This window comes from Mustela nivalis (assembly GCF_964662115.1).
Source record: "Mustela nivalis genome assembly, chromosome: 12".
NCBI classification, from domain to species: domain Eukaryota; kingdom Metazoa; phylum Chordata; class Mammalia; order Carnivora; family Mustelidae; genus Mustela; species Mustela nivalis.
In genome coordinates this window covers 46,111,264-46,137,895 of record NC_139031.1, presented here as the reverse complement: position 1 = coordinate 46,137,895, position 26,632 = coordinate 46,111,264, and the positions used below count along the sequence as shown (strand labels likewise).

General features: G+C 41.5%; 1 protein-coding gene across 3 annotated transcripts in view; it reads left to right on the top strand.

Moving 5' to 3' along the window:
* The window catches only part of CREB5 (cAMP responsive element binding protein 5), a 130,600-nt gene that overhangs the window by 21,028 nt on the left and 82,940 nt on the right, over nt 1-26,632 (top strand). For all 3 annotated transcript variants that reach the window (XM_082693200.1, XM_082693199.1, XM_082693201.1), the window contains exons 2-3: nt 8,050-8,176; nt 13,224-13,334. In XM_082693200.1, coding sequence (XP_082549326.1) covers nt 8,050-8,176; nt 13,224-13,334 — 238 coding nt within the window. The remainder of the gene's footprint in view (nt 1-8,049; nt 8,177-13,223; nt 13,335-26,632) is intronic.

The following is a 26,632-nucleotide window of genomic DNA, read 5'->3' as shown; positions in this document are numbered from 1 at the left end:
ATGAGTGTTCCTGAATTATTCTTGGCCTTTTCTTGTGAAATGCCTAGAATATAATTTCAAATGGAAATTAACTTAATTGATGCAAAAACAAATGGGTCTAGAACTCATCAGAAAGCTTGAGTTTAAGGGGCATTGCTAAAAAGTACAGATTACCTTGGGGGTAACCATTTATGCTTTTCAAGAGCAGAAATGGGTTATATTAGGCTGTTAATGTAAATTGGAGTTTCACTTATGACTAGTAAATCAATTAAGTTCTTCTCATTAGTTAGGAAAGATAATTTATTGAACCCTGTTCTTGCAATGTCTTTTGCCAATTGAAGAGACCCTTAATATCTCTGTTCTTAAGAATTCAAGAAGTATTTATTGACACCTGCTAGGTACCATGCACTTCCTTACCTTTCTAAAAATTACTAAATTAGTAATTTAGTAATTACATTACTAAAAACAGAGCAGACACAGTCTCTCACTGATGCAGTTTATGGTCTAGTGGGAGCAGAGACATTTTAAAAATCATTCAAAATCACTGAAGAATTATAACCGGGGAGCTGAAGTGGTAAATTCCAAGAGGCCATGAAACACATGTATTTTGTTTTTCATCAAATTGTCACAAATTGTGAATTTGTAGATGGATTGTTGGCAAACTCGTTTTCCACTCTGAAATGAGTGCGTACAGAGTCTGACTTGTCTTAGATACTTAATTTGACTTTTGGTTTATTCATTGATTGAATAAATGGTGAGAAAGTGTTACCAGGTCGAAGAATGCAGGGTAAGCACACTCCAAAAAAGGCCCTGACCTGGTTTGGTTACCCAGAGAAGGTGGTGAGGATTACTTACGTTCAAGGCTGTGGCAGGAAGGAAGGTGGCGATGCAAAGAAGCCTGGAGGAAGTCAGAGAGGGTACCGGTCTGGAGCCCAGGGCCATGAGTGGGGCAGCAGTGAGGTGCCACTTGGTGTGATGGCCTTGGAGCAATGTCAAGTGTTGTCCCAAGGAGCCAAGCCTCCTGGAATCTCTGATGAGCTAGAGAATTTGCTCTTTTTCAAAGTCAGGCTGTTTTACTAGCTTTTTAGGAAAAATATAGGTCTAAAGGCAAAATTCTCTCCCCAGACGCCCAAATGCCTGTGTCATCAAAGGAAACGCAGCGGGGGAGGGGAGAAAGGCCGGGAGGGGTAAGAATCATGCAGGGAGGTTCCAGATCTCTTTCTTTTCCTTTTTTTTTAGAGGGGTTCCAGATCTTTACAAGAGGTCCTCCCTTGAGCCTAAGAAAGCTTTGAAATGAAAAATACATATTTTAATTGAATTCTGCTGATATTTTGGTGCCTTTTCTCAGGCTAAATATTTCTACTCCTGTGTCTCAAATTCCTCATTTGTTAAAAGGGGAAATATTGTCTTTGCCATCCAACTTTAGGAGCTTGGCAGTGAGACTTGGTGCAGAGCATGAGCTCATTCAAAAAAGATACTGGTAATAGGATGTCTTTTAAAATGTGGGCCAGATAGCTGTCTTGTTTTCCCAATTACTGCTTCTGTTGGATTTTTGTCCTTGTTTTCAGGGAAAACAAGATACTGAGAACCAATCTCTGGGGAACTAGTTTGGTTCCATTTTGAGGAAATATTTTCAAAGATCCTTTCTGAGAAATAGTGTGAATCATTTTGAAATTCTGTAAAACTGTGGATGAGAGAAGTCCATTTGCCTCTGCAGAAGGGTTTGGGAATCTAAAGTCAATGGGTTGTTAAGAAATATCTTATATATGCTGGAAGTTTGGGACACTTTTACAGGCATTTGGTTAGGCTGTGGTTTCTTAATTAAAGCGAAGGATTGGTGTTAACTTTAAGATCCCAGCCTTAAGCCCCAGTTCCTTGATTGAAGTATAGTGATTACTCTGTTGTTTGGTCTGGGTTTCAGAAGAATAATAACAAAAATAACTAATTTTATTGAATTCAATATTCAATATGTAGTTGACCCTTGAATGGGTTTGAATTATACAAGTCCATTTATATGTGGATGTTTTTTAATAAGTACAGTATAGTACTGTAAATGTATATCTCTTCCTTATGATTTTCATAATATTTTCTTTTTCTCTAGCTTACTTTACTGCAAGAATATAGTATATCCAAAATATATGTTAATAGATTGTTAATATTAGGCTACTGGTAGTTAACTTTGGAGAGACTCAAGTTACACATGGATTTTTGACTACACAAGGAGTCAGGGTTCCTAATGCCCACGTTATTCAAAGGTCAACTGTATTTAATATGTAGTAGCTCAATTAAGGCCATAAGATAACAATCTCTGTCATCCCATTTAATAGTTGAGAAAACTGAGGCACAGAGAGGCCAAGTAACTAGCCCAAGTTTACACAGCTAGTAAGGGGCAGAGCTGGGATTCCAACCTAGGCAGACTGTCTTCTGAACCCATGTCCTTCAATACCCCATCTTACAATATAATTATCACCCATGGAAGAAATTAACTATATTATCTTCCCATTTCCCCCTCTACTTGATTATTCTGTAGTTTGCTTTCTTTACAAAAATAGGAGTTTTTAAATTCCGCTTCAGAGAAGAATGATAGAATAAGCATTTCTCATTACAAACAGCCTTCTCTTAACATTTAAGAGTCTGTAATCCCGTCTTTAGTTCTTCAGTCTCCCCATCCTAGACAGAAACTAGTTGGCCAGGTTAGGCCACAACAGTTCATTTAAGAAGGTGGAAAGAAGGCACATTTCTCTTTAGAAGCAAATACAGTGATCGTGAGCAATACTCTTTCTCTAGTCTGTGTGTGAAATTATGTTACGTGTAAATGAGGAAAAGGTGTGGACCCCCTGAGATGTATCAAGTCCTTTTTAGTAACTTCTCTTGCTTTTTAGAGACACTTTCTATTTGCGATTCATTCATATTTCAAGTTTATTTTTGACATTAAGAACGAAGTGCTGTACTGACTCGTCCCATTCAGTATGGACACTGACCCCCCACCATGTTGCGCGTGCTGGCCGAAGCACTGTGAACTCATCAGTGAGCCGTGAAGAGCTCCCTAATCATCACAGAACATCTATGCCTCATGAGATTAAAAACATCTCATTTTCAAGTTCTAGAATCTGAATTTTAGAGCTTCAGGGCATTTCCAGATGGCCTGTAGTCTGATCCATTCATTAAACAGATGATGACATGGAGAGCCCCAAAGCAAAGAAAGTCTCTCCCCCAGAGTCAGAAACTCTAATGGCAGCGACATCTGGATGCTTTGCTCCCTGCCCACTCTTCTTTCCATCTTATTGCTTTGAAGCTTTTCGTATTATTCTGCACACCAAGTCCCACTGATTCCTTTCTGTTGTTATTTATTACGTGCTCACCATTTCTCAGGTGTCTGTGATTGGATTTTCAAGCTAACTTTGATCTTCTAATTCTTTAATCTAATTTTTTTTTTTTCCACTGCTGGCTTCTTCTCTTTCCCTGACCACACACCCGGTAGATTTATCTGTCTTGAGTTCAATAGGCAATTTGGGGTGCCATGGACCTTTTGAAGACTTGGGAAAGGAGAACAGTCTGCAGTGACTCTCCTGAGACTACCAAACAAAATCACTGGACCCTCGCTCCGTAAAGATAGTTGGGCTTGTCCAAGCGCAAAGAGCGGCAGACACAGAGCTCGCTTTTCAGACACCCCTAGACTGGAAAACATCCTTTGGGGGTAAAAATGAGGACATGAAATCGCTTGCTGTGGTACCTTTCATTCTGTTAAGGACACTGAAAACACAGTCTGTCATCCTTGACATTTTAATTGAAAGAAAAGCTTACATAGATTTCAGCCGTAAGCAGTATGTTTATACAAGTGTATAAAGAGGAATAATCTGTCAAGTTGGAAAACTCTTAATGCTATGGGACTCAGTTTAGTAATTGAACAATCCAACATGAGCTCACACATCTTACCTTGTTCCATGCCTCAATAATTTTTAGTAGAAATACTTTACCTAGAGGCATATGGTTATTAAAAAGGAGGCTCGGCTTGCTCAAAGTCTGGAATTATTAGCTCATGGCAACAAGCCTGCACTGGAGAAAGACTGTTGGGTCTTTGTTTTCACAACTTTGCTGCGATTTGCCATCTTATTTTCAGAGTCTAACTGATATGTTGTTTGGGAAGTTTTTTTTTTTTTTTTTTTTTTTAAAGGAAGAAAGCATAATTTCACATGGATGAGTGACTTCTCATGTTAGCAATACTGCATAATTTTACTACTTCATTGCCCAGTCCAGGTAGCAGTGTGGATATCAAAGGAAATAGACCGTGAATTTATTTTAGTATAAAAAATCAATAATAGCTTAGTTATGGGAGCCATCAAGGTATGATGGAGGAAGCCCTGTGTTGCAAGCTGAATATGAGCCTTGCTTCTTTTCATGACCCATATGACCTTGGGCATATTTAAATGTTTCTGAATTCAGCTTACTCTGAGTAAAATGGGGGTAATCTGACCTACCCACCACATGGCATTGTTCCAAGTCACAGGAAGGTGAAAATATTTTGAAAAATATGAAACTGTGTAAGTGCAATATAAAAAGTTTCAAGCAAGTGCAATGTGTTAATAATTATTTCTATATACACAAAAGGAATTAGATAATTAATATAATTATTCTGATACCACTCTTGCTTCAGTGATCAGGATATTCTGGACAAATGATTATTTATTGGGCCAAGCTACATAATTACCTCAGTCTAGTCCTTTGTATACCCTGCGATGGGTAAGAGTACATTTTTCTTTTCTGTCAGTTTTTGTAGTTTTAAAAGCCCAAGCAAGAAGCATAGAAAACCCCTCAGTATTGTTCCCAGCAAGGGTTGGGAAATTTATTTATAGAATCTGTGGAGGGCTGCCTGGGTGGCTCAGTCAGTTAGGTGTCCGGCTCTTGATTTTGGCTCAGGTCATGATCTCAGGGTCGTGAGATCAAGCCCTGTGTTAGGCTCCACACTGGGTGTGGGGCCTGCTTAAGATTCTTTCTCCCTCTTCCTGTGCCCCTCCCTGCTGCATGTGCACACGTATGCATGTGTGAACTCTCTCTCTCTCTCTCTCTCTCAAATAAATAAATAAAATATAGATCTGTGTAAAACAATAATTGAGAGTTATTTAGAATCCAAACATGCAGAGTTCTCAAATAGCCATTTCTCTTTCAACTATATATGTTAATTGGTTGATTGCTATCATTAGGCAATTATTATTATAATTCCAAGGGAGCTCAGTATGCTGGAAAGGTTTCTTAATTAATGAAGGTATGCTTGGTGTTTAAAAATCTGGTACATCTATGCATGGTATGGAAGTAAGTATACCATTTCCCAGCTACTCTGTCCAGCTAGTTTTCCTTAGTTGTGTAAAGAATGAAAAGTCATTTTGAGTTGAATTACTTTTGCATCTTCATTCACATAAGCATGGTTTAATTGATTTCTTTTCTAAAAATGACTCAATAGAAACTGATCACCAAGATTAGCATTAATATATCATGTTGGAAACAAAATGTAAATGATGATAATATGCTGTCGTTTCTTTAGGAGGATGATATGACAAATCATCATTATACAATGTTTTCAACTGTCTTTTTTTTTGCTTGTCCCTATCTATACCCAAAGCATTCCTCCCAGTGACTAGGGGAAAAGACATATGGTAGAAGGTTGTATGTCTGTACGTTTAGGTGTATCTGTACATATGCATGGATGTATGTGTGTACATCTCCCTGTCTGGGTATCTGTACACGAGTGGATGGATAGATGATTAACAACTATCTATAGAGATAGTCTCAGTGAATCTTTCTCCTTATAAAACAGGGCAGTTTAGGTTACTAACCTTGCACTTGCAGGAACTGACCATTATTAAAGATGACATATTTTGATATACAGCTATTTTCTTCCCAGCAAAGGTCACAAACAAAACATTAAGGCTGGAGAAAATAGGGCACCTGGGTGGCTCAGTCATTAAGCGTCTGCCCTCAGTTCAGGTCATGATCCCAGGGTTCTGGGATCGAGTCCCACATCGGGCTCCCTGCTTGGTGGGAAGCCTGCTTCTCCTTTTCCCACTCCCCCTGCTTGTGTTACCTTTCTCATTGTCTCTTTTTCTATCAAATAAATAAACATCTTTAAAATAAAATAATAATAATAAAAAGACTGGAGAATATAAAGCAAACCTTGTCTGTTGACAGAGCCACCATTTATACCTATCTGATTGGAGCTATCCATCTCTGAATGAGGTAGGCTTTAAGACCCAGTGAAGGTACAACCTACTGTAGAGTTTTGGAGCAACTACAATTGGCAGTTTGCTACAGCTCTGAAAGGTGAAGGACCTTCAAAGACCCTACTAATCCTATTGTTAATCTATACTCCAGAGGGCCCCAGGGCACATGTCAAGAAATACCTATAACATGCATTTGCTTTTCTGAAAACACTCATTTTATTGTTGCAGGCTACTTCTGGTTGGCCTCTCCGTGTAGCTAACTATTCATACACACATTCTGGTCATAAAGCTGGGTATCATTTGTGTACATCTACAGAGAGTCTGGGTAAAGGTTTTATATTCTTTTATATTTTCACTTATATAACTTCCTGAATATAAATATTGACTAATTTGTCACTAATCCTTCTAAAATCCATGCATCTGGGAGAGCTAGCTCTACTCAAAGGAGCTGTTGGGTGAAAAGAGTAGAAAACCTAATCTTTGAGATTTAGCAACAATGCAAAAGAAGATCCTGTTGGCATGACCTCCCTGTTTCAATCCCCCTTTCTCCCCAAGTCAGGCACAAGAGACATTTGAGGTCCAAAGGAGAGCCTTCTCATGCTACTCTGAAAGGGATTATACTTCCCTGAAGCTGAGAAAGGCCCTGGGCCACACAGGACATCTCCATCCAGTCATTACGCAGCACTTAACATGAACAAATCTTTTTTTTTTTTTTTTTTTTTAAGAAAATGCATTAATTCTAGAAACAGTAGCTTCATTTATGGCATTCAGGATAAGGTAGTTTAACGTGGAAGGCTCAGGTCCCTGCGGTGGGGGGGGAGGGTGTTTGTTTATTTGTTTGATTTTATTTGTTAAATCTTTAATTTAATGGTTTGACATTTATACAGCTCCCCAGAGCAAAAGCATCGGGAGATTGAGAATTTAGCTGAGGAGGTCACTTATTTGCCATTTTTCATAAACACAAATAATTTCCTTTTTCCCTCAGCCACACATTCCCTGGCTCATTAAATCAATTGAAAGTTCTAAATTTTTTTTTCCCCGCTCTGGCAAATTGAAGCAAAAGTTCGAACTATGTACTCCCCAGAGGAATGCTTACCCAAGTTCTGTGGGTCAGGCCAAAATCAGTTTCTGTCAAACAGCCTAACACCTCCAGTTATTATAAAATGAGGGATTGGTAATCGGGGGCTGGGCTCTGGACTTGCCTGAGAAAGGCTGGCTGCACTGGCATGAACCTCATTCCTGCTACTTTGATCTGTGTCCTGGCTTTGTTTTTGTTGTTGTTGTTGTTGCTATTTTGTTTGTTTGTTTGTTTGTTTGTTTGTTTTTTCCACCCACAGTGGAGAACTACGGAAAAAGTCAAAACAGATTTCTATTGGGAATTCATGGATCAAGTTGGCTTTATAATCCAGACAGTGAAAGTGTGTCCAGGAGGGCTTCTAGGCAGAGGCATAGGAGAGTCCAGATGACATACACAGATCTCAGGGTCTAAGATCCTCCACAGGGCAGAGAATTCTGAGTAAACACAGGATTTCACCCCGAAGTCCCTTCCCTAAGAGGCAGGAGTCGTAGGAGATTTGCCGACTTGTTGACTATTGAACATGAGTTAGATAACAAGAGGTCAGGAAATGAAGTGGAATTTGGTGTATTAACTAGGAAGCAGCAGAGGAAGCCAGGCTTGTGTTTTATTTGTTATTATTTCCCTAATATCCTCAATTATGTGATTCCCATCAGAGGATCTGATCTGTTGCTCATGTAATGGTGTTGTCCCCGCTGGTTCTGGACACGGGGAAGCAGGCAGTGAATTCCCCGCCCCAAGGCATCAGGAATAATGTCTGCTTTTTCTGTGTGTTGCCAGGCCTGTCCCAGGCTCTCTATCTTCTCTGCTACATCTCCACAACAGACAGAGACAGCCTATGCCAGCCTCCATGCCTGGGACCCTGCCCAACCCGACGATGCCGGGTTCTTCTGCCGTCTTGATGCCAGTAAGTGCTTCTTGTTGCCCCTGAGCCTTGCTCCTTTGAAAGCAGTAAAGGAAAAGCGGAGATCGAAGCTGGAAAGACAGTGACTTCTTCTGGGTGAAGAGCTGAGCTGTGTGCTACTTTGTGGAGAGGGCCTGGTTGTCTGTCCCTAGGCGTCCTGCTGGCTCTCCCGCCCTCCAGTGCTCCCTTAGTGAGGCCTGGCCCCATCTTCCTGCTGGTGACAAGCGAGCTTGCCACACCCAGGGGATAGAATTTGTTCAAGGACACAGTGTTTTATGCCTAGCCCAAAATCTATATAGCTTGGGCTCTATACCGAGTGTCCTTAACTCACCAGGGAGTGATCTTGCCAGGACTCAGAGCAACAATTATAATAACAAAAATAATAACGATGGTACAGAATATCTGCTAGTAGGTGTCCCTGCGTGTCATGTTCTATTACGCATGCTCACAACATTTATTAAGGGCTTACCATGTGCTAGTCCCTTTATAGGCACTTCATGAACACCTGCAACAATCCTGTCAGGCACGTGCTGTTTCTATCCCCCGTGTCTGAATGGGAAAAGGATGGCAAGTAGCTTGCTTGGCTGAGAAGCAAGCACAGCTGAGTTCTGATCCCAGAAATCCTGGCCGCAGAGCTCACTGAGTCAACCACCGTGTGATACCACTATATTCTCTGCTTTCACTGTCACAACAAACCTGTGAGGGATATACCATTATTACCCCCATTTTACAGATGAGGAAGCTGAGGCACAGGAGGCTGAGTAAGATGGACCCTAAAGATTTAAATCCAGGTGGTATGACTCCAAGGTCTATGATCATTACGTAACATATCCCCTACCCCTGAAAACAACATATTAGCCTAGAAGGGACATCCAGAGTTTCTCAGGGCAAACCTTGCTCTCCTTCCACAGGATCCCCTTCCTGGCCTTGTGCTTTGGGGAGCCTGGGCTGGTGTGCTTATTCCTGGGGCCACAGCTATTCTCAAAAGCCCTAAGAGATGACATGACAATTGTGTGAAAACCCTCCCAAACAGTATCAACAATGCCTAGCAGAGCATGTTCACATTTTAAGGAACCGTCTACATTTGTCATTTCACGTTGCTCTCATCGGCATCCTGTGGGAATGGGATTGCAGTAATTACTGACACGCTCATTTTCCAGATGAAAAGCTGACAGCTGTGACGAACCCCCATCTCAATTCACGCTGAGCAGCTCAGGTTCTCGAAGGTTGAGCAGTGCGCCCATGTATCTGAGTGGAGGCAGGGATAGATGAGGGCTGGGAGCCCCAAGTTCAGAGAAATGGACCTGGCTGCTGTAAATATTGGGTCGTCCTGACTAGGAACAGTCTTTGCAAAATCGGGCCGGAAGGAACAGCTGAGTTGACACACTTTCCCTGCCTTGCTCTCCTGAAACATCTTCAGATGAGCTACGACAGCGCCACCAATGCCACTTGCCCAGGTTTTATTCAGCCCAGCCAGGCGCACAAAGACTCCCACCATAAGCATTTTCCTTCAGACGCTAAAGCCTCCTTGTCCCAAATTAGTGTCCTATCATAAATTCTATCCATCAGCCAGAAAAATACCACTTCAGTGACCTTTTTTTTTTTTTTCCATTTGGCTAAACTGTACTGTTTCCAGGACAAAGGTGGGACACGGGCAGAGAGTGTGCAGTGAGTAAGTATCTGGCAGTGGTTTCCACCATATCATCTCATTGTACAACCTGGCCTCCTGCTAATGCTTCAGAATAGAAGGAAAGGATCAGGTACACGATCAAGAGCCAATGTAAACAGAAAGTCAGGGATGCCACCCCCCACAGTATTTCCCCAGCCCATGTCACCGACATTCCCAGCTGCCATGACAATATTGTCAATCTCGAGCACTGATTCTCAACTCGGGGCAATTGCTTGGCACCGTCTGGAGATGCCATTGTTGGTTGTCACCACTGAGAGAGGTAGAGGGTAGAGGCCTCTGTAGGTAGAGGCCAGGGATGCTGTTCAGCATTCTACAATGCATAGGACAGCCCCCACCAGAAACTAATTATTTGGGCCCTAGATGTCAACAGCGCTGAGGCTGAGAAACCTTAGAGTGACACAAAGGTAACTCATGAAAGCTGTCATAAAATCTCTTAAAAAACCAACCAACAAACAAACAAGCAAACAAAAACCCCTATGAGTTCCTGGTCCCAGAAATCTAGGTCCTTTCCTCCTTGTTATCAAGCTCCCTGCTCCTAGGCTCAGATTTTGGCATTGTAAGCACAGTCTTCTCATAGAGTTCCTGCCCTTGGGGAACCATGATTCCCTTGGTAGAAAAGGTCTGTCTGTCTGCGGGCCGAGCTAATATTCTTCACTGATTTGCAGTACCTACTACCAGGCCACACAGTTCATAAAATCCTAGGTGAAGCAAATAATGCATCTGTTCATTCCACAAGCTTCTGCTGAATGCCTGCTAGGAGCGAAGGACTATGCGAGATGCTGGGGTTCCGGTGAGCAACAAGGCAGGAGTTCACGGTCCTGTGATTTCCTATCTTGAAAGTCCAATGTTTACATCATTTGGGAATATGAACACTCAATTATAATCACAGAAGCCCAGTGAGGTTGTCGAGACTGTAGCTCCCGTTTTCTGATTTGTTTCAGAGGGAAAGGAGAAGCTCATAAAAAGGTGAAATCCTTTACCTGGATGCTTTACCACCAGGGCTAGATGTTGCTTAGTGTCTGGCAAAACCACTCCCATCTTTCTGACTTCTTGGTTCTAGCACCTCACCAAAGCACACTCATGGGGCAGAACCTTATGCGTAAAAGCCAAATCATTGCCTTGCAGAGGATTTTGCTGACCCCCTATCATCACTAAGATGGAAAAATGCAATTTTTTTTTTTTTTTTAAGTAGAGGAATCAGCCTGTTTTCAATGTTCTGTTGAATTTGTGAGTCATGGAGTAGGAGTAGTCTGTAACTAACTTTTCCACAGAGTGGGAAGCATGACTGATTCTGGATCCCGAGGCTGCAAGTAAGCTGCTCGCCCTTCTTTGTAGCTCATAGCTTTGTAGTTCTCAGTGACCTTCCTTCAGGAAACTGAAAGCAAAAGCTCCTTTGGACTTCATCTCCCTCTGGGAGATGGTTACCAGTTGGAATAAAGGGTCAAATGCCTTTCCAGCTCTTCCATCTCCCAGACTCTGGAAGGGGGAATTATAAGCAACAAGCATTCTGTGGAGCAGTCTTTGTGACTTAACAGAGTACACGGACGTACTAAATAGCACTGAACTGTACACGGAAGCCTAGTTATAGTGGTAAATTTTATGACATGCATATTTAACCAGAATTAGAAAAACAAAAATAAAAAATAAAATATCCAGACTACCTAGAGAATCAGGGGGCATATAGGAGTGAACATTTTATTTTGCTGAATTGATGAGGCCCCGAAAGGTTTTGCTGGCATTTTCTAGAATGTATAGAAAATTCTTCATCAGATTGCTCCTTTTGAAGCATACACTGCCAGATAACGGATATGCTCTTTCAGGCTAAGGGATGGCGAAGGGTGATTTGCTGTGACAGGGATTGTCCGCTCGTCACTCACGTCATTCCGTGAGCACTTCAGCTAAGCCGCACATTAATGCTGTAATTGCAGCCCCGCACCTGGGGCAGACCCAGCAGGGATTGCAGGGTTGGAACCTGACCATGGCAGGGACCCTGAAGGGGCATTTACCTTGGCTTTCACTCTCCATTCTTGCCTGTGAGGTTTCTGTCCTGCGCTCTGGGAAGAGCCCCAGTGATAAAGAACTCCGTATTTATTTCCTCAGCCTCCCGGGGCTAACTTTGAGCAGAAACCGGATTCCCTCAAGTTTCTGAGCCGTTTTCCTTTCCATCCTTTGGCAAGAGGAGCTTTTGCATTGAAGAATTTATTTTTTTCCTCTTGAGGAAAGTCTTCTGTGGAACTTAGTATTAAGTGTACTTGCTTTCTTTTAGTTCTTTGAAACATCCTCAATTTCTACTCAACAGAAAATATCAGTCAGACATACCCTTCCTTGACTGAAAGAGAGGTTTTACTGTATTTCCTTTTTAACGGGGATACCCTGGAGACAAAAGGCCAGAACTCATGCAGGTATTTGAAATGATGTTAGTTCTAGGCAAGCCAGGAGGGCAGTGTCCATCATGTGTGGTACGGTACCCTCACCTGCTTTCTTCACTCCCCAAAGGCCTCGCCTGTGAGGCCAAAACCTGCTGCTATGTCGTGTCATGACTAGGTTAACAGGGAAGGGGAGGTGAGCCAGGGGCAACAGCTCAGATACCTGTTGGTCATCTTTTTCTTTTTCTTTTTTTTTTTTTTTAAGATTTTATTTATTTATTTGACAGAGAGAGAGACAAAGAGGGAGGGAGAGCACAGAGGGAGAGGCCAAGGGAGAAGAAGACATCCCGCTGTGCAGGGAGCCTGACGTGGGGCTCGATCCTAGGACCCTGAGACCATGTCCTGAGGTGAAGGCAGACACGTAACTGACTGAGTCACCTAGGCGCCCCGCTCTTGGTCATCTCGATTGTGTTCATAAGTTACAGTGGCAAGAAGACCCAGTATATTCAAGAGTATTACTTTTTAAGTTAATTTAATGTTTTTCTTATTACTGAAATGATTCATGTTTTCATATAAAATTTAGGGGGGTAAAAAAGCCATGGATAACCTGAGATAACATTTGGTATATATCCTTGCAGCATTTTTCTATGCATACATTATTTTTTACAGTTATAAAAAGAAGCATGACTCGTGGCAGTTGGAGTGTTTGCAAAAGTGGAAATATTCCATACTTTTGTTTGTAAATGTACCATGACAACATGGTTCTCGTTGGCATGGGGCATCTCCTATAGCAGGCATAGCTTTGGAGTGATTCTTTGATGTCCTGGAGTTCAAGGCTCAGAAGTGTGTTACTTACCCTTCTCCAAACCACAGTCTTTCTCTGGAGTTGTTCAAAGAAATTCTAAATGACCCACTTGAAAGAGAAATGCAGCTTTGTCTGGGACCTAGACCACATTTTTTAGACTTCTGATTCTGTTGCTTTCCTTTCTCTTAGATGGAGAGACAGATGTCAGTGAACTCCAACCTCCTGGGAATGCAAGGTCCAAATCTGAACAACCCCTGTGCTTCTCCCCAGGTCCAGCCAATGCATTCAGAAGCCAAAATGGTAAGTGACAGTTATAATAATCATTTTTAAAATTTCATGAGTTTTTCTTTGATCTCTACTCTGACTTCCAAATTTCAGTTAAGTCAGGTAGATGGCTCCGTCATTGTTTCAGTGAGTAGGTCTTTTCTGTGGAAAGGCAATAGGGAACTTGGCTCTCTCTTTGAGGATATTTGTTATTGAATCTTGGCATCAGATGACCATGTAATAAGCATTGGATCAGCCTCCGTGGAAGGGACATGTAGGGGTTTGGGGAGATCCATAGGAGTTAAGGTAGGATACACTCAAGTAGGTGCATGTTTTCTCATAATGTAAAATTAGCAAAAACAATCCAGAGTGTCTCTTCTTCAAGGTGGTCACAGTTTCACCATCACTCTTCCTGTCCCCATATCTGTGAAAACAGACACGTGATTTTTAAGCACACACTAGCACGGAAATATTTTTCATATTTTGTTATAGTTGTCAGATGTGACACTAATTCAAAGGATCACAGCCTTGTTTTTGCACAGGGTAATTGCACCTCTTACTGAAATACATGATTTCAGGTGACAACTTTTGGTGACTTTTAACATTTGAGATTTATGTGCAGGTAGGTCAGTGTTTCCAATCACAGTGAAAGATTTATGCATTATGTTCTATCAAAGATTTATGCATTATGTCCATCTTTGCAATATAAAGTAAAGTTGCTGGCTTTATTTAGGAGAGTTACTTGAAGTGGGTTGTTCAGTTTTCATAGAGTTAAATTCTGGCGTCACCATTAGTAAGGTCTCAGATGGCAACAAAATACACTGTAGCAAAGTTTTCAGATCTGATATTGGATCAGGGTAGCTTTGCTACAAGTCGGAGATTTATTTGGTTTCCTGACAGATAGCGATGGGGACCGTGTCTGGTGGCTGGTATGAGGATGTTATTGACAGTTCTGAAAATCAGCCACCCAAACCAGGTGACTTCATTTTCAATGGCAGCAAGTTTTTTGGACGCCTGCCTTGGTCACTTTCTCTTGGAAATCTTACTCATTTGTCTTTCAGCTCCTTGATTCAAGGAAGCGCCTGAATCCCCAGTGTTGGCTACCTCGGGCAAATAAAAATCTGTGGTTAAGAGAGTTCTCTTTGCTATGCCACAGTCCCTGTGACATGCCAGATGGCACCGGCATCTTCAGCAAAGCTCGTTAAATCTTTTTGGAATTGGCAAATATTTTTTCAACTCAAGCCCTGCAGAGCCAAACCAAATACTTGCTGGCAGAGTGAAGTTCAAACTGGCATCTGTTGTAGAGACCAGAGTAGTGCCATTTACTTCTTTTTTTTTTTTTTTAAAGGAAAATAAAAAATGAACTGTGAAGGCACTTAAGAAAAAAACAAAATTAAGTTATTCATGTGTATGAATAAGTGTTCTGGGTCTGAGCACCCAATGCTACTCCCCCAGCTGGATTATTTCTGAATCATCTTGTAGGGGGTCTGTATCCCATTTGAGGGTCCTCCCAGACAAACCTTAGGTGGATTCTTACACATAGTTCCAAACCAAATTTCCCTGCCAGTTGATTTTCACTGGATTATCTGCCACTGCTTGACTCAGAAATGTCCTACCCCTCTCTTCGCACTGGCAAAGAAGGAGAATGCTTCCAAAGGGAGTATAGGTTTGTTATTATTTATACGTATGAAAGAAAAACACATCACATGGCCACTTATTGTGAATAATATCAGCCGGAGACAAAAGGAAATTGGTCTGTACCTATAAAATCATGTTTCCCCACAGATGTTTGCCGAGTTAAATTTACTAAGCAAGCACACAATTCTGCTGATTCATGCTTTGGGTGGATGGATGTGTCTTTCCAGATCCATGATGTCCAGGTTAATGAACTTTATCTTGGAGTTAAGGCTTAGGGAGCATAGTTGTTGTCTCTGTCCTGGGCTCCCAACCCTGACACCATTATTGCCAATCCATTATTCCAAGGGGGAAAATGGTGGTATTGGCCATTCACATTTTGGAGAAATAGCATTTACTTAGTAGCCTGGAAAATGTTTAGTAATTGGCTTTTAATACATTACTCAGCATTTCTATTCTCATTCTGCTTGCTTTATTCACTGGAGAAACCAGTTATTGCCCTCTACTAACTGACAGTATTTTCTAGAAGCTTTGGGCTGCTCAGATGAAAAGCTTTTACGAAACACAAAGTAATAGAGAAAAAAAAAATCTTTCATGATTTTAATGTCAGCCAGAGCCTCCCCAGGTTTCTCTGAACTGTGGGCTTTGTTGTTCTATGCCTAATTTTCTTCCTGTGTAAGACTGGAATGGATTCCAGATTTCAACTAAGACTCCTGTTTCACTGTTTTCAAGGACTTTTCCAAAGGTCACACATGGGCTATTGTGATGAATGCACTCTGCGGGGTATGTTCTCGGAGCACACAAGAAACCAGAGAGCGGCCAGGGAGGGTGTCGCTCACACCACAACACTGCAGACCTATTCTCCTGGGGACATTGGTGTCAGAGTGTCTATTTCACACTCTCTATTGACCACTGACAAAAGCCATCATCCTGCATCTCTGGTGAAACTTGGAGGTCCTGGAGGTGGACAAAAGCTTAAGGCAGGACTGCTTTAACTCTACAGCTTTGTTAGAAGCTGTCCGAATAGTGATTGCTCAGTAGGATGCATCCATCTTTCTTGCCACAAATTGGTCATTTCTATGGTGGAAGAGAGTAAAATAACTGTCCCCAGTAAGCTATACAGTGTAATAACCTGGGAAACCCAAATCAAGTAGCACGGTGCTCTTTTTTGATTTAATGTATGTGGACATCAGGCAGTAGACTTCAGTGGACTAAAGTCACAGCTGTCCATGCTGGTACTGTCATGATTCTGGCAGATTCTAATTGAGACTTATGGATTCTTTTTCTAAAGAATCAAGGCTACAAACCTATGGCTTCATGTTATACAAGTGAATATATGCTTATTGGATTTTGTCTTAGAGGTCAGAGGAGACTCAAACCTGTGAGAACTTTAGCTACTTCTAACCACCCAAAACAATGAGTTTTTCCTCCCGGATTCCTGAGATCAGTGGGTATCTTTCATGAAAGTGGGGTCTGCTAGAAAGGAAGGTCACTGGATACCCAACCTTCAGTATAGACAAACTTAGGGAAGCCGAGGGAATGTTGATACCAAGAAAGTACATATACCTGAGACCTGATTTTGCCCTCAGGACAGTGCCATGACAGGGCTGTTTTCCCCATTTTATAGCTGAGACAACTGAAGCTCCAAGAGGTTTACTAATACTGGCCCAATGATGCGTCACATAGCAAAGGCTAACTAACATCTCAGACTCCACTGACAAAGATTTTTCATCACAATATTGACCCTTTAGATAAAAATATCTACAGCTTCCTGGTAACGGCAACCAGTAGATTATACTAAAATCTTCGGGGTTCGTTTATATTGACAACAAAATGGGAGATAAGGATGGCAAGGACCTCCCGTTTAGAGGTTTAGACCTCCAGATAACCTGGAAAAGGCGAGGGGCGGTCCATCTGGATGGAGCACCTTGAAGTTAACCCTTGCATCATGAAGGTTCCTTGTGCTAAGAGAGGCCCCATGATTGAGAACTGAATTTGATCAGTTGAGTTGAGTTGAATTAAAATAAGGAGAAGGAACCAAACAGTAGCAGTGGAAGTGGGGGTGGGATGGAATGCTAAGGGGCAAGGGTGGGTCTCCGAAGGAGAAGATAAAATAGATAAAGGCTAAGCTAAGTAATCAACTAAGAGTATTTGAGGGGAGCCTGGGTGGCTCAGTGGGTTAAAGCCTCTGTCTTAGGCTCAGGTTGTGATCTCGGGGTCCTGGGGTCGAGCCCTGTATCGGGCTCTCTGCTCAGCGAGGAGCCTGCTTCCTCCTCTCTCTCTCTGCCTGCCTCTCTGCCTACTTGTGATCTCTTTCTCTCTGTCAAATAAATAAATAAAATCTTAAAAAAAAAAGAAAGAAAGAGTATTTGACTACATCTGATTTCTTTGAAGGATATCTAGAAATGACCTCTGGCATGTTTTTTTTTTTTTTTTCCTTGAGAGAAAAGCAATATATCTTTTCTCCACACATGGTCCGGTTTGGAACACTTAGAAAACAGAAGGTGGAATAACACTGACCTCCCAGGAATTGAGAAGGATCAATACTAAGTGCTATTTTTTCCATCGTGATAGGCTAACTGTGCTGTATTTCAATTGTCGACTTGTCAATAACTCATTTATAGTGAGGTTTACAATTTATTGAATAGGTCCATAAATATGTGCATTAATGAGTGAATGAAACAAACAAACAAACAAAATATAGAGAGTCAGAGGCTTTTAGAGGTAGAAGGTACTTAGTGAAGACCTTGCCCAAATTCCTTCTTTCATAAGTGAGGGTACCAAAGGCAAGTAAAAACTTAGGGAAATCAAGCCATCATCTCAACACAAAGCTGGGCCCCTACTTCAGACTGTCAGGTTTCTACCCAGCATTGTGCCTTTGTCATCAGCTGTACTGATAAATCATTACCAGTGCTTCTTCTCTTGGCCCCTGGTTTTCTGCTGGCAGATAGGCAGACAAGAACTAGGGTGGTATAATGCGCAATCTGTGGTTCAATCTCCACTTTGTTTTGAATGTCAACCTGGGTGTGTTTGTGTTTGCCTTTCCCCTCCCTAATTATCGAGCTGGATAACTGTTTGCCTACGGTGCCCCTTGGCCACCCACTGTCCAACAGATAAATCACAGAGGAGCCTGGCTCCATATGGAGTTGCCTGGAAAGTTTATACACATGAAAAGACAGTCTCCAGGTAACATCTCCCTGACTCTCCTAAGAAATGCCGCTCTGCGATTTGCCTATTTTGCTTTAATCATCCCCAGTTTCACTTCCTAAAAGTCCAGGAATTTAAAAAAAATAATAAATTAAAAAAAAATAACAGTGAATGAATGAGCTGTCTGCTTCTCAGAAGCTTTGTAGTGAGGCAGGAAATACTGTTGACTTTAAAGAAACTCTCATTAACTTTTGAATCATGCTAACAGCCATGTGTCCCTGAAACCAGTGATCAAAACATGAGGATGGCCTGAGCCAAGGTGGCCACTTTTTTTCAGAATCTTCCTCCCTTGCTGCTGTGAAAAACCACTGTCCCATACCCAGATGAGCAGGAATTATGTACAATTCCATGACAACAAAGACAGCAACAAAAATCTACGCCCTCACTAACATGAGCAGTGGGTTTCCTGTTAAAGGCACTTTGCTCTCTTAAAACACCCTGGGAGAAAATAGTAACTGTTAACATTAACTAAGCACTTGTATATATAGCTGAAGCTGAGTTAAGCATCTTATGTTTTCTCATTTAATCCTCGTATTAGTCTAATGAGGGAGAATACTGTTCTTACTCTCATTTTACAGATGAATAAACTGAGAAGTTAAGTAACTTAGGAAAGAACATACAAGCTGGTAAAATGTGCAAGGATGGGAACCCAGGCACTGGGCTCTTGGTCTTAGCTCTAAACTGTCAGGAATTGCCAGCGGGAGCGATGATCACCCTATGGGCTTCTATTAATAGAGCCCTTTGCAAATTGCAAAGCTTTCTATATTTGGGTATCATCAGAGCCTTGCGGCAACCCTGTAAGGTCAACAGGGAAATAGTACTTTCCTCATTTCATAGACACAGAAAAGTTTAGTGGCTTTTCCAGCATTGTTTGGTGGCATCACCAGGCCCTGCACCTGAGTCTTCTTGTGGGTTTTGTCCTGTTTCTATGTCATCATGCCATCCCAGGTGTCCCTGTGGTAACCTGTCCTAAGTAGAAGCAAGTTCTTACAAAAACAAACCTCAGCGGTAAAAGGAAGATGAGGCTCAGACGAATAGCTCAGACCCAGCTACCTCTTCCCTTATGCCTATTAGACTCTCTAGTTCTCATCGGCTAAACCCAGGAGAGAAGCCTGATCCATATTTCTCTCTGGCCAGGACAAATGCTGAAGGTGAGCTTACTTATGGTTATTAAAGAGTTAAAAGCAGCAGTAGTTCTCTAACAGCAAAAGAATTCCCAACTCCTTTCTGTCGGCTGAGAGTATACAAGTTCATATCCATTGCCACTTTGCTCATTTAAACTCTAGGAAATTTAAATTTTAGGAATATATTGTGCCATTTGGGGGGTAACATCTAAATTATCAGATCCTTGATAAGAGCTAACAACCACTTGTAATATTAACCACATGTAATATAAGCCACTTGTTTTTATTACTCTAGAACACAATAAATTCCTACAGAATTACTTTTCATGTGCTGATCAGAACCTCAAATACATAGGATTATGCATTTGATTATATTTGTTTTGAAAATAGGAATTTGAGAGATTATTGATTGCCTCTGAATCACCAAATTCCAAAGAAGGAAAGGAGCTTGGAGATTATTTCAGCAAAATCCTTTCCCTTTGAGGAAAAAAGGCCTAAAGTTCAAGTTAGTAGCTTTTCCCAGGTCACATAGCTAATTAGCAGGAAGAAAAGGAATTAAAATTCAGTTTCTGGATTTTCAACTTTATGGAACTTCACTCTCCTGTGTCAGTCAGGAGTTGACAAGGAAAGCCATCTGCTAGCTGCTGTGATAGCAAACTTTGTAAGGGGAGGGTTTCCTGGTGTTTTCTGTAGTTTGGTTAGGGAGGCAAAGTACCTGGGAGAAGAGGGTCAATCAGCTTTTCCCTTTTATATCATGTCAACTGGGAACTGAAGCTAACCATCAGACTGCCCAAAAGAATGGGCCCAATTCTCTATAATGCTTCTTGAGACTGGGTGGGGGGAGGAAGGGGCGGGTCTTGACATGATACTACTAAGCAATTCCTTTTTTTTTTTTTAATTCAAATTACTTAACATATGCTATATTATTAGTTTCAGTGGGATAGTTTAGTGATTGATTCATCAGTTGCATATAACACCCAATGCTCATTCCCACACGTGCCCTCCCCACTGTCCACCACCCAGTTACCCCATTGCCCCACCCACCACCCCTCCAACAGCCCTCAGTTTGTTTCCTGTAGTTAAGAGTCTCTTCTGGTGGTCTCCCTCTCGGATACCACTAAGTTATTCTTACTCATCATCCAGAGTGTGCATACACACACAGTATTTCATCTCTTCGTGCTGAGGACAAACTGCCCCGATCTTGTCTGCCACCAAGCAAAACTAAACTTCCCACATCTCCTCTGTGGGTTCCTTGGGCTGTGGGGCTCTTCCATGGGCCTTCGGAGGTCTGTATTGTGCCGGTGCGGAGAGTTGACTGAGCTGGCTTCTCACACAACACAAAGGGGTATTGAAACGCCTCTTTCCATCGGATCCCTTCTCTTGGCTCCCCCACTACCCTCCCCAGCAAGCTCCTCGAACACACATTCAGACATTCTCCTGGGATGCATTGTCTTCCCAGTTTGACTTCTTTCTCTTTCTGTCCGTATCCACCCTGTTTTGGTAACCATGGCAATAGGTGAAACACAATCCCAATATTTGCTTGCCGCCTCTGTCATCCAGCCCAGCACGCGCATTGCCGGGTCTTGTTTTTGTGTTTGTTTCGTGTTCCCAAGCCTGAAGTCGGATGCATCTGGGCAAGGACACCACCGCACATGGTCCGGTTTGGAACACCCCCTCTCAGACAGTTTTCAGGCACGTCTTCTTTGTGTATCTGTGTACGGGTGCGTGTGCGTGTGTCCCTGTCTGCTTTGGAACATTGTACAAATAAGTTCAGCTTCTGTTAGAATAGCCCGGGGCCGGGGGTGGGGGCGGGGGGCATGGTGAGGAAATCTTATAAATCTTGTTACAGGGAAGTTCTGCTTTGCAGAGATATATTTTGGTCTTTTCTTGGAATTTGTGTATCTTTCCAAGACTTTTGCCAGCACGACTAATAACGAAAGTTTGCTTTGCACTTTGGGCTGATGGCTCTGCCTTGATTTGGCATGTTATGTGGCAAGTACAGAAAATCTGTCAGAAAATTTGTGCTATGAAGGTGACTGAAGATGGGACGCAGGAATGGATGGAAGAAGTAATGTTTTCTTAAAGTTTTGGGATATTTCTTTTCTTAAAAAATAAAAGGGAGAATTTAATCTTCGAGTAAAAAACTAACAAAAAGTATCCCTCCTTGTATCCTTTTAAAATTGTCTTTTTTCTCCCGTTAGTTTGAAAAGCTAGCCGTACTATGGTACTGGTGTACTATTTGACTGTTGTGTTTGCCTTGGTAGAAATAAGATGAATCACTAGCTTCTCAGAATAGTTAAGTCCCACACAATAAAACCAAACAGCAAGTATTTGTGTGTTGAAATGGTATTCACAGTCACCAGAACAGAAGACGTGTTTAAGGAGGACAAGATTTTCATCCAACTGTGGCCTTGGATTGTAGAGATTAAAAGTGCAACCAGAGAGGCAAGGCGTAACGTGATTCCAGTAGACAGCCAGGATCTGAAGTGGAAGAGGGAACAGGAGCATACTGGGCTAGAATTTCAGAGCTGGCACGTGTTTCACTTGCACCCTTTCCTGGAACATCCTTCTCCCTTTTGGCACTTTGCATGGGAACGCGCCTGTGTTTCCATGGTACTCGAGGGCTCGGTCTGGACCTGTGTCCCTTCTAGCCTGTCCTGCCTGACCTAGCTCTGCACACCAGGGTCACTCTCTGAGAGCCCCTCCCAGGAGGCTGGCACCTTCCTGGAGGCTTCTGGCTCTCCCTGGTTGCCTTGCCTCTCCTATCTTATTTCCTTCACCTCTGCAAACTTCACTCCCCATCCTCCACCCCCCGACTCCCCCACCCCCAGCCGCCAGACTCGGCTGAAATGCACCTTTCCTGTGAAGTCTTCTCAGCTTCCTCAGGTTGGGTGCAATTCTTCTGCATGCCTTCTGCACTCAAGGGTGGACTCCATTTGTACCTTATTTATCTCTTCCTTGGGGAGCTTTATTATGTGTCATTGTCTGCATTCTGGCCTCACGACCAGCCTACAATCCCTTAGAGCTCAGAGGCCACAGAGGCCAAATTGATTCAGCTCTTTGTCCCCAAGTTGGCATCTCTCCCGAATGTTCTAGGTGCCCAGGAAATGTTTGTTGCTAGAATGAACAAGGGAAAGTCTGATCAACTAATTTAGATGGGGATGTTACTATGAATTAATACATCACCCCACCCCACACTGTGGATTTTTTTTCCCCCCTTAAGTTCCAGGGATAAGGTAGGACTTAACTTAGATGATTGATTCACAGTGATAGAATTTCAGGACCTATGAAAAGTGAGTGGGAGAGAGATATCTGAGCAGGTGAGAATCCTTCCCACAACTCCCCAAATCCCTGCATTGGTTGGTACCTGGGACTCTGCCAGCCACAGCCAAGTGCAGCTCTGCAGGGAAGCCCTGCACAAGCCCTCAAGGCCCAGTGTGCCCCCTTCTGACAGTTAGGTGGCTTTATATTAAGGTGTTTTGGATACTTAAGTATTGAAATCCCCTTGATGTAGGCCCAAGACTTGAGTACTTTTTTAATACATAAATTCATGAATTCCGGGGACGCTTGGGTGGCTCAGTCGGTTAAGCATTTGCCTTCAGCTCAGGTCATGATCCCAGGGTCCTGGGGTGGAGCCCCATGTCAGGCTCCTTGCTTAGTGGGGAGACTGCTTCTCCCTCTGCCTACCTCTCCCCTTGCTAGTACTCTCTTTCTCTCTCTCTCTGACAAATAAATAAATAAAATATTTTAATGAATAAATTAATTAATTCATGAATTCCAGTGTACTTTTGGTCAAAAATTAATAGATAATGGCAAACTTTTAGAGATATGTTAAAATGAAAATATTCTTGTTTCCCTGTTCATATATATAATATATCAAAAATTACGTATACTGAATATATACTTTTTATCCTGTTTTTAAAAAATTTCTCATATTATAAGCATTTTCCCATATTAAGTGTGTTTTGAAAACATTTTAATAATTGTATATTTATCTTACGGGTGTCACATAAAAATTTTAACTGTTACCTTATTTCTATTTCTGGATATTTAGAATTTCTCAACTAGAAAAAACCCTTTGATTATAAAAATAAATTTTAAAAACCATAGATTCCCAGAATTAGGAATATGAGGTCAAAGAGAATTAAATATTTATATCTATATATATATATATATAGATATAGCCAAATTTCTTAAAATTTACACTTATTTTGATTCCTATCTTTAATACAAGAGGATGTCTCAGAGCATTTTCAGAAGTGTTCAGCATTATCATTTTTTTTAAAGATTTCTTTGTTTACTTTAGAGAGAGAGAAAGAGACAAAGAATGTGCTGGGGAGGGTGGGTAGGAGGGGCAGAGGGAGAGGGAAAGAGAGAATCAAAGCAGACTCCCACGACCATGGAGCCCAACACAAGGCTCAGTCTCAGGACCCTGAGATCGTGACCTGAGCCAAAATCAAGAGTCAGATGCTTAACCTACTGAGTCACCCAGGCACCTCAAGCATTATCATCTTTTAACAAAATCTTTGCCAGTTTTCGTTTGTATTTTTTACATTGTGGGTCATGTTACATGTCTTTTTCAATATTTGTTGGCTAGTTGATTTTCATCTTTGATACACTTCTGTACTTTACAGTAATTTTCCTTAATTAGGACTAATATTGGAATCCAGGGGGAAAAGGGTAGAGCAGGCTGTCCTCCCTCTACTGCATTTTTCAAATCCTTATTAATTAGCTGGCTTTCCTACCTTATTTCACTCATTATACACTTGTTTCTAAGACCTTAAAATGCATACTTTAAAATATATTCAGTAGTTTTTTGAGGGGAGGAGGTTGTTTCGTTTGTTTACACAAACGAAACGAACTGTGCTTGGAAGCACAGTTTTGAGGGTTTTTAAAAATCTTCCTTAAGTTTTCTGGGTTTTGTAGCTATTCAGCTTAATATTGGCTTCTCTAGGAATATAAATGTGGCTCTTCCACATTTTCTGTTTATCTAGCCAAGCCTTTGTCTATTTAAATATATACCCAAGTACCTTAAATAAACTAAAGATATGTTTGTGTCTTTCACAATTACCTGAGGTAGGATTATATGGCTCCTGCTCTTATCCCATTTATGGGAAATCAACCCCTGACCATTTTATTTCACCAGTCACTATGTAAGAGAATGGATTTATATTGATTAAACTTTATCATCATGACTGGATGGTTAAATGTGGCTGATTTCATTCTCAAGCAAGAAAGTTAAACAGAGAATATGAAAGAGCGGTAAGTCCCATGGGATGATATTAATGGAGTATTATTTTAAGGTTGAGTGAGTCTTCTGGTAACCAGACTGTGACCTCCTCACTAGCGTCTAGGCTCCCCAAAGGGGGGGCTCTGAGTACCTAGCCCATAGTTGGCACAGAATATCCCTGTGTTGAATGAACGAATATGAATAACTAATTATATAATATCAAACATGCATTGAGTTCTGATCACAGACCGTATTAACTATGTGATTTCCATGAAGTGAAGACTTAGCAAGGCGCTGTGTTAAGCACTTCCTATGTATTTCTATACATAGACCTATGTATTTCTATGTATTATCTTTCTATGTATTATCTGACTTAATTCTCACACCTGTCCTATAAAAATAGTACCCCTGTTTTTATAGGCAAGTGAACTGCCCAAGATCACTCAACCAACAAATGACAGACCAAGGATTTAAACCTAGCTTTGGGGTCTGACCCTTCCATGCTTTGGCAACCTAAAAACAAAGTGGCAACTGGATTCTAGCAGGGGTGGAAGCACACAGTGAGAATCAATTGACAAATGTTTATCGTTACCATCAACTACGCACTAGGCCTCTTTTTTTTTTTTCCCCCCCTTAAACAGTAGGCCTCTGACATTCCTGAGCAGTTTTGCCTGGCTTTGTTGTGACTTTCCAAACCCCTGCTTGTGGCCCATCATTTCCTGCACCCAGGGCGACAAGCAGAGAACAAAACCAAATTGTAATCCTGACCCTGAATGGAGGGCCAGACTGACTGTTTTCTCCCCACCCAGAGCTGTAGCAAATGCAGGACAAATCTGGGTCCCGGCAGAAGTTCAAATTACTGTCAGTTACGGCATCTGAGGGTTGTTTCTTCATATTTGAAACCTTGAACATTAAACTGGAAAAGATCAAGTCTTGGTCGTTAGCAATAATGTGAATAATGACTTCTAGCTCATATTTTAAGATCTGCAGAACATTTTCACACCTTTCATATAGACTGTCATGCTAGTCTCTCCATGGAGCCACAGCTCTCAAAGGGAATTAAGAATAAGATGGCTCTTAATTTTTTCTCTCTCTGAGTAGCAGAATGAAGCATTGGTTACGAGCAAAGACCCAAGAATAAGGCTGTCTGGCTTGAAATCCTGGCTGCATGACCTAGTTGCCTGACCTTTTTGTTCTTCATTTACCCATCTATAAAATGGGGGATAGTGGGAGGGCCTCTCTTAGAGAGTTGTTTTGATGATTAAATGAGGTAATACAGGGCGATCATTGGGCACAGTAACTGGCACATAGTATTCTCACTTGCTTCCTCTCTCCCCCCCCCTTTTTTTTCTGCTTCAAAGGTTACTTCTTTTTCTTTTATTGGTTTAATTCATGATGTTTAAAACATACTTGTACAAAGTCCATAGTCTCATAGTAAACTGAAACTAAGAGAGATTAAGTACCTTACCTTTGATCATTCGGCAAAGTAGTGGTAAACTCAGTTCTAGAACTTAACTCCTAGTTTTGATTAATGAACTAAATTACTGTGCTCTTTATAGATGCTTAGATGTAGAAACCCATGGGAGTTATACAGCTGTTGCTTCGAATTCACCAACTAATTGAAACATGTAAAAATGAAGATAATTTAAAAACTGTTTGAAAATAGTTAAAAAATTATTTTAGAAAACAGAGTTCAGTGTGGCATATTTTCGTATTTCAAACACATGCTATTGTTTTATGGTTTGTTAGCTCACAAACACATGAATATGAAAACATTTTTTAACATTAAAGTATTAGAGCTGAAATTACACGAAAGACCAAAGGCTTACCAAGAAATATATATTAAATTCCATTGCCTAAAATAGACTTTTACTATGTCTGTACAAATTACTTTAAATTATACAAATATTTGGACTACGTCTAGCCATGAGACTCAGCTGGGTACCCTAAAATGACACAAGCAGTGCCATTTCTAGCATTTAATTTTTTCCAAAACACCTAGAGTCATTACTGGTTTGAATGAGAGCATCCCTTATGCTCTGTGAGTGCATTTAGAAGAAGTGCCAGTGAAGGAGAGAAAGAGTCCCTCAGTCCCTTGGGTGAAGGTAGTTGAGTCTCTAGGACATGGTTAAGAAGGC